At 37.0% G+C, this 9,101-nt stretch overlaps 1 protein-coding gene across 13 annotated transcripts in view; it reads right to left on the bottom strand.

Moving 5' to 3' along the window:
* Nucleotides 1-342: 342 nt before the first annotated feature.
* Nucleotides 343-9,101, bottom strand: part of LOC105338458 (protocadherin-9) — a 29,076-nt gene continuing 20,317 nt past the window's right edge. For 11 of the 13 annotated variants that reach the window (XM_011443590.4, XM_020071499.3, XM_034447993.2 and 8 more), the window contains 4 exons: nt 8,432-9,101; nt 7,802-8,320; nt 3,134-3,233; nt 2,108-2,129 (listed from right to left, as the gene is read on the bottom strand). The exon at nt 8,432-9,101 is cut by the window's right edge and continues 2,579 nt beyond it. In XM_011443590.4, the coding sequence (XP_011441892.3) occupies nt 7,802-8,320; nt 8,432-9,101 (1,189 nt within the window). In that variant the 3' untranslated portion in view covers nt 2,108-2,129; nt 3,134-3,233. Of the gene's footprint in view, nt 807-1,449; nt 2,130-3,133; nt 3,234-4,051; nt 4,067-7,801; nt 8,321-8,431 lie in introns of those variants that run through there. The other 2 variants (XM_011443599.4, XM_011443600.4) reach the window with 2 other exon arrangements.

The raw sequence follows: 9,101 nt of genomic DNA on the forward strand, positions 1-9,101 counted from the left end.
ACCGAGATATTTCAAGAGTCCTGTAGCACCACATTACTGAGATATTATTGAGATACATGTATGTCAGAGACCTGTAGCACTATGTTACTGAGATATTGAGATAAGCCTGATATTAAACTGTTTCTGTGCGACTTGCTATGCTCAAGTCCCTTATCTATGTTATAAATATATTATGGGAAGAGATTTTGTTGTTTACCTCATTTTGTTTATTTTCCATAATACACAGATAATGCATAGTGGTCAATTATCTAATCAATTCCATCTCAAAGAAGAATACCAGACTCTGCTGGTGACCAATGGTCAGAGATTACACTATTTCTATATCACAAAAAGACACTGATCATATTTTAAAAATATATTTTATTATCATTACCCTCATATCAGGCAGTTATATCAATACAAAATGCATACCAGTATGTGCTGCCATGGTAAATATTTTGCAGTTATTGACACATTTCTTACACCTCATTACAATCAATCCAATGAACCTCACATTTAGCACACATATACCACATACATTGTCATAGGAAATGCTCTCGCAGTGAATACATTTATTCACCATTTATCTCACGTTACATTAAATGTACAACAAAACAATCCCATATTTGGTCTAGGAATAATAAAAAAAATACATGTAAAAGCAAAAACAGAATTTGGCACCATTGTGTTTTGTGTCTGTCCTTGAAAATCACTGAGATCACATTTCAAGAGTTATTCCCCTTTACATGTCAACATGTAGATTTATGAGTTCTTTTCCCCTTTGTGGCATGATAGAATCTTGTCAGTAAACCAGAAGGGCCCAAAGTCTGAAAAATAAATGGAACATTTAAAATTTATGCCAATACATGAATGTCATAGAATTTTTAATCATTATTTGATATTTCATGTTATATAAACCTACATGCACTGCATGGATTTTTGGTTTAATTTAAAATGTTGAGTGAAACACCGGGAAATTGATTACTGGGAGTGTGAAACTGACAACAGTTAATTCTACACTTTACACCTGCATGTATCATTATATTCCATGCATGCATAAACGATTAGAAAAAGGTGTAGATAACAAACATCTAAGCTGTGTATCATATTGAAATGGCCTATCATGACAGTTTGATCAATAATTGAGTGTGTTAGAAACTGATACAAAATCAATGATATCAAACCCAAGGCCGAAATGTAGCAGACACTTGGAAACACTTTTCAATGATGGAGGTTTGAATAGTGTAGAAGTACCAACCACAGTGGCCTCTTACCTTAATTTAAGTGTTTGATAAAATATTATCTGTGTGATGCACAAATCTACTGTATAATCCAGGTGCATGCAGGAATTTTCAAATTTTAATCTCAGAAATGTCCGAAAATAACTCCAAAAAGTTTACATTTTAATTCAATATTGAAAAGTTCATGTGATTGTATTTTGTTGATATATTTGTATACTGGTATACTTACAATGGAGTATAAAGAGATGGGCTGGCATCCTCCTTGGGGCACTGAGTGACTTGACAGGGAATCAGCATTCCTTCCTCTTGTCTCTACAGGCTGGAAGAGCTTCAATCACTTATCCCCTGATATCTACTCAGATCAATTGTCTAACTCTGTTTTTTTAAAGTTATCTCAATCTGCTGAGAATTTCACTTCGGAAATCACACGAGTAAACAGTTTGGCTATAATGTTAAAAGGGGTTTTCTTTGTAGAATCTTTGAGAACTCCTTTCAAAAGGTATGAATTACCCTGAATGATTTGTGAATCAACCAAAAAAAAAATATAATATTGGGAGTCACCCTAGCACTTGATAGCAAATTAGTGTTTCTTTGTGTTTTTATTTGCAGAAGTGTGATAGGGTCATACAACACAATCAGAAGGACCACCATTCTGATTTAGTCCCTCAGAGGAAGAGTTTGTATCATATGACATAGTTCTCCCATGAAATGTCCTCAATGAAGCATCCGATGGACCCGGATCCATGGAATCTGAGTACTGGTAGTTTTGGCGGCCATTTTGACTTCCCCCTGGGTGGGGCAGGAGGTGATAGGAGGGTGGGTTACTAGGGGGAAGGAATGTCTGCATCGGGGCATCGTAGGATCTCTGGTGGTGAAGGTACCAGTCTTTTTTCGTGGAATGAATGTCACCTATAAAACATACAGAAATGAGAGTCTTAGAAACATCAGTGAAATTCTTCTCTTTAAATGTCAAAATAACAACTTTGCCAATTTTCAAACCTTGACAGAACTTGATTACACCCTTTTATCTGCCGCAGCTAAATTTAAGCACATACATGTCTTTCAGTTTTAACATTTTCATGGCTTTTCTAATCTATCTGGGGTTTTTTGCTTATTAAAGTTTAAAACTTTTAGTTTAGATTTAGGTCAACTAAAATACTGACAAATTTATCAATCAATTATGTATATTGAATAATTACATGTATCAAAATTAAAACTCAATTCTAGTTTTGCAAAGTAACAATGAAATATTTTCACACAATAGATGCCTTTGAATTTCACTTTGCCACACTTTGCTAATAGATTCTGTGTTTGAATTTGAAGAATCATGAATTGAAATTCTTTCCGGTAGCAAACAGAAATTGCTCAAGTCCATTAGTCAGTGGCCAAAGTAAACACAGGGTGTTCTAATACTAACTACTGTCTAACACATTCGGACCTGGACAAATGTTATATTTGTTTAGGGTCTGTGTTTTTCATGTTGGATTTTGTAAACAAACAAGAAATTGACCCAAAGCTACTGAGGTTTGACTGCCTTCTGTTGATGGTGAGGAAAAAATCACCAAAAGTGATGAAAGTCATTACAATAACATTCTCACGCCTGCATATGTACAAATGAAATTGAACGCCAGTGAGCAACAAGTTTTCCTCAAATCAAGCTTGTAGGGTTAAACTTTGAGCAATCTGTTTCAGATTCAACTGAATGAATGTGCTAGTAATCACAAGCTTTTAAGTTGTTCAAGGGTTTTCTTAACAATCGGAGACTTTCCGGAGACATGTAAGTATGTATATGTGTGGTCATAAATATTTGTCTCCACATGATCTCCTGGATTATCAGTTTGGTCTCAGGCCTTGATCTTTAGGGATTATCTGTTGGTCAGGTCCCTAGGATGACCCCCCCAGCTTATACACACCTGAGTTATTGTGGGTCCGTGATGAGTTGAGTTCGTCGTCCGATCCCCCCCGCCCGCTGTCACTGGCCGATCCCAAACTGTGACTGTCATCCACTTTCCTCTGAAACGAAAAAAAACGTTTACATTTAGCGACCCCTTCAAATAGTTTTAAAACTTTTACCGATAATTCAAACTTTATTGATTGTTTCTTTCAAAATAATCCATTGCTTTGTAGATACAGGAAATAATCAATTTGGAAGGAAAGAAATCTCTGATAAAGGGTCAGTGTTTATCTAAATGAAAGTTCAGGATTTGATTTGCTGTCAAAATATTCAAAAATTAATAATCGGTTAACGTCCGATCTGTGACACATAGGAATGAACAATGATTTTTAACTTGGGGCAGTATTTTGAGGCCTAGGTTCCTAGCTTCAATATAAGTTATCAAATTTCTTTCAAAAGGAAACTCCTCATTAAAAATCGGTAGAAGTTAAAAGTTGTAAATAAGACACTCATTAAGAGCAATGCTGAAGGTGTCAGGAGAAAGAGACAAGCCTCCACACTGGCACTCCACAAATTCGTTAAGAAATCAAAGTTAATCTGGGAAATAATTAACTCAGATACCTATGACGCAAAGAGTTTACATGGTGCACTATCTTTTTTTCTGTGTTGTGAAAATAGACAAGGCGTGTAGAATTTATCCTTTACACATATATTCAATAAAATTCATAAATCTGCACTACAACTACTAATAAATGAAGTGCATTATATAAAAATATCTTGAGCATAAATAAATAGCAATATGGTCAAAGGGTGCTTTTTTCTACGGATGCAAAGTTGAAAATGAAATACCGGTATACAAGTTAGTACAGTTAATAATGTATATAGTTAAAGAATCAGGAAAAATGAGTGAAACGCCTTGATATTCTTGCTAACATACCGTTACCTACAGAAGCTTTGATCCAAGACAGGTGAGAGGCAGGTGGGAAAAAGGAAAAGAAAAGAAAGGAAACGTTAGAAACAGTAATAAAAACAACCGGACACAAAGATGAGGGCTCTCCTCAAGTGTCTTGTGCCACTGTAACAGAATTTGAGGAGGCTTCCCAGTGAGTCGTTAAATACCCGGTAAATGGATTCCGTCACAGTCACTCATCCCTCTCAAACCTGCTCCCTACTGATTTCTCATCTATCGGCCATTTTATATTTTAATGACATTTTTCTAGAATCAGGGATTTGTCCATTATACCTATTGTTTAAATCATGGGGGGACAGGAATGGAGTAATGGGAGATAGAATTAGATGAGCTTCATTTAAAGGAAGAAAGGACACAGTTTTTGTTTTCTTTCTCTCTCTCAATACTACATCATGGCATCCCCTGCTGACTTCGACTTTCACATTTAATGACCTTTTGGCTTAATGTCTCGGCACCTCTAGTGGACAATGTCTGATGGGGCTCTTGAAATGAGAGTATTACATGGTGATTATCCATCACACACAATCATGGCTCCAAATGGACCCCCTTCTTGACAAATGGAGATTTTATGAGGATTCGCTCTGAACTTCTTTACTGGAAAAAAAGCATATCCTCAACACCCTCGGCTGGAAACCCTATCAGCTCCCTGCACATTTATTTCATATTCCATTAATATTTATGGTCTTTGATGTTCTTTCCATGTTCAATCAATTTTGGTTTGTTCTCAGCAATCAGCAGGCTTTGTGCTTGATGTTATAAAACTTAATCTGGTGGCTGACTGGAGATTAATCCCACAAATTATTTACATACAAATGCTAATCTGGTTTTTCAACATCTCCAAGACGAAGTAAAAAATTGTTTATTTATTCCACATGCAAGCAGAAGATTAACCAAATGTTTAAAATTTAAAGAAATTGGTTAAATTGAAAACTCAAGATGAAAGATGAGTGCAGGCAGCACCTGTGGCAAGCAAGGGTCTAAATTTTCATATATACTCAAGAGTAATGGGAAAGACAGACAAGATTATCATGTTTTTGCAGATACCAAGATATCCAGTGTTTCTGGAACCCACAAGAATTAGCTACTTATATTCTGGAAGCTAAACAAGATCAGAAACATGGATGCATTGAATATAAAGGCAGTTGGTCGTGTTTTCACAGCAGGTGTGTGTTTGGACTTTGATACAGGGGAGGGGTGCACAGACAGTCTACATGTTCAATTATCCCCATCTACTTGAAGACCCCTTTTCCCCTGTCCATCAAGCCAGGGCTATGTATCAATTTGGTATCTTTTACTGCATAGAGAGGCAGGTGAAGCCTGTCCAATTCGTGATCCACGGAAGTATCACAATTATATTGATCTCTTTCAGTTTTCTCGGCCCAAATTTAATTCTTCATTCAGCAATTTTAATCAGCAGGAAAATTCATTTTGACGCATCACCTCCCTAAAAAGTTTCTAAAGCATCACCCCACATGGCACATAAGCCCCCAAACAGGGTCAAACATCAACCTGTCACTGCACCAGTCACTAAACCTGTAATTTACATTCAATCAACCATTTTCTATTCACAAAATTTCAAATTTAACAACTGCCCATTTTCCGCTGAACTCTGGTACCATCGAGATTTTTGATTGTCCCCTACCTGCTAATATTTCTGGACTTTTTATGACTTAACAGATTTGGTTACAATTGTGTTGAATCATTACCCAGCATTTGAAGTGAATCTATAATGGAGGGTCACTCCAATTTTTAAAACTCCCTCCTCGAAAGCTGACTTCCTACCTATTCATTAGACGAACAAACATACATCAGATTTTTCACCAAAAACTTTTCACACTTTGATTACTGCTCGTAAAATGAAAATAATTTTGAAAATTGCTGTTACAAGTTTAGAACTTTATGCTTGTTTTATGCCTGACAGACTGTCAAACTAACAGAGGGAACAAGAGATTCCATCATTAGTGGGGGGATCAACCAATTTTTTATGTCCCCCCTCTACTGCATTGTCCAGGGGAAAAAATAGCCCCTCATGCATTGCCTAAATTTTAAAAAGATTCCTGATGGAAACCTTGGAGGTCTTCATAACTGCACAGTTGGAACTGACTGCAGATAGCAGATGATTTCTGAATTTTTTCGCATTCAAACAAAAGATAAAATTCTCATAAATCATCATCAGACTTCCGAAACCAGTGTCATAAAAGATGTGGAAACATCAATTAGGCCCCCAGAGGTAAAGCAGACGTCTCTGGTGCAAAACATCTTCACCTTCACTTAAAGTTTCGATTGAAACTGATTGCAGAATTTTTGCATGAAAGTTCAAATGTGCATGACTTCAAAATACTTCAATCAAACTGTTCACCACATTTTGCTTTTTGATCTAAACAAGACGATCATTATTCTCTATTTTTGAGGACAATATCTCACTTTTTGCTAGCATCTGTTCCAGACTTTATCCCTAATCATGTAAAACTATTCTCAGTTGACTACTCCCAAACTTTTTTTATTTTAAATTCGACAAATCTAAAAACTGGGTGAGTTCAATACACAGAAAAACTGTGTTAATCTTCCGCACTCTACCAATTGTATTCACTGGCAAAAGATCACAGCGGATGAGCAATTCAGATGACGTGAAAAAAATTAAACCTAATTAAACTAGAAAGAACAATCCTTTACCATAGCATGACCAGATGTATTTCAAGACAACTGCCTTATCTCCTATATAAACAGAACAATTTATTTGATCATCAAATAGTTTGCATTTTCATGGAGAAAAACTCTCAATGAAAGACGAGAAAATTTTTTGGGCCAGAAAAATTCTTTCACTTGAATTTATCTGTGTTTAAAATAAAATCGGCATATTTATGTATTTCGCTTATATATTGGCACAAGAATTTGTTTTTATGATAGATTCCATAAATTTAGCTTGACTATACAGTTCTTAGCACAATGAGTCAGGTATTGAGTTTAATTTATTTCCGATGTTATTAAGTAAAATAGATAGAAAGAAGCACAAGTCTCTTTTTTTTATAGACCTATTGTAATAAAAAGGAAGTAAAAAAGATTAAAGAGTTGGATGGTGCAGGGTTAGATGTTTACAAAAACAGAGCTAAACAGATCTTTATCGCAAGGCTTTAGACCCTTGATAGAAGCTAGGGTTTCATTTCGCTTGTCAATTTCCCCTTCATATTATCTTTCTCCAAACACACTACGATAGACAGATCACTACTGTTTTGCATCACCGAAACCGAATGCCTTAGTGGCGGTATTTAAGCAAGAATGCTAAATTGACAGCCTGCCTAAACTTATTGAACTTCTTAGATAATTTTTCAACTTTTATGAGAGCATCTGGTGACTTTATTTTGGCTTCAAAAGCATTAGAACAGCACTATTTAGGCAAACAATATGGGCGCTAAGTAGGTTCAGACCTGTTGTGATATCCTTCAGGGGAATTGGTTTAGACAATCAAAGGTTAATTCTGCTCATACTCTGAGCATGACTGGAAAAGGAAAAATATACACACCTATAGGTCATAGATACTGTAAGAAAACATAACGTCACAGAACCACAGCAGACAAGGAAAAAAATCTCTACTCTCTTTGCAAAACCAGCCACCAAGGCAAAACTGAAATCATCTGAGGCAGACACTATCAAAATGTGACCAAAAAAATAATCACTGCAAAACGCACTCAGGTGAACTGCAAAACACATGGAAAATACCTAAACAGAAATCTCAAATGGTGAGACTGGCCTTGAGGAATGGAGGAGAAGGCTGCCATTGGTCATCATCACTGGACGGAACCTCCGGATCCCCGGGAAAGTCCGGGGCGGGACAGGAGGCTTTGTGAAGAACAAGGGTACAGAGCTAGGTGTGTGGTTGGACTGTGATGTCATCGTTTCCTGTGAGGCATGCATTGTCTTTGGTGAATACGGTGGAGAGTAGGTCTGCTTTGGTGAGGATGGTGATGTGAACATTAAAGATGGTGGCCGTGTCGGAGAAGATGGTTCATTACCAGTTAATGGAGTTGTATTCTTGTTTCTAAGGATGCTTTTAGGTGAGAGTTCAGGACTAAGAGATGGTGTGTTGGCTCTCGATGGAAGGGGAGTCGAAGACCTGCAAACTTCCTCACTTTCATTTTTATTATAAGGGGAGCAACTCCTGGTCAAATCCGGAAGGTTGTCTGTAGGTTGTTTGGGTACCATTGGAGGAAATTCAATAACAATTTCTTCCTCCACAATCTAATTTAATTCAGGAATTTCATCAAATCAAAGATCAAGTGAAAGTTGTTAGTAGAGAATTTTAGAGACTCTAATATTCTATCAAATGTATTTACTGGAAAATAATCTTACCTCCATGTCATTGTCGTACATAAACTCTTGACCTTGGGTCTTGACCTCTGACACCTTGTCCACACCATTTTCCAGAGAGAAGCTGACCCCTTTCTTTTTCTTCTTCTCAGAGATGGACTCTTCACTAGGGGCGGCAAACACAGTAGCTGTGTTCTCTACAACACCCTTATAAAAGTTCTCATTGACTTGTCCTTGGTTTCTCCTTTGCCTATCACTTCTCCTGATGAAGACTATGATGACAATGATGGCCAATGAAATAACAACTGTCACAGACACAAGGATAGCAACAATGAGGATGTTGCTGGACTTGGGTTCCACCAAAGCAGCAGTGTTGGAGGTGAGGACCCTAATGTTGAGGGTGGCTGGGGTAGATAGCACTGGGTGTCCCATATCAGACACCAGAATATCCAGCCTAAAGGAAGTTCCAATATTGTTCTCTAGACTGCGCTTTAGAAATACTTGTCCCTTATCTGGATGCAAGTCAAAATGTCCAGAGTCATTCCTTCCAACAATTTCATAAATGAGTTGAGAATTGATGCCGGAGTCCAAATCGTAGGCTCTGATAATGGTAACCATGGTGTTGACCTCTGTATGTTTGTCCACATACACTGTGTTGTTGAGTTGACTAGGGGAGGTAACTTTCGGTCTGTTGTCGTTTTTATCGTTGAGA

The sequence above is a fragment of the Magallana gigas genome, chromosome 2 (genome assembly GCF_963853765.1).
Source record: "Magallana gigas chromosome 2, xbMagGiga1.1, whole genome shotgun sequence".
Lineage (NCBI taxonomy): Eukaryota > Metazoa > Mollusca > Bivalvia > Ostreida > Ostreidae > Magallana > Magallana gigas.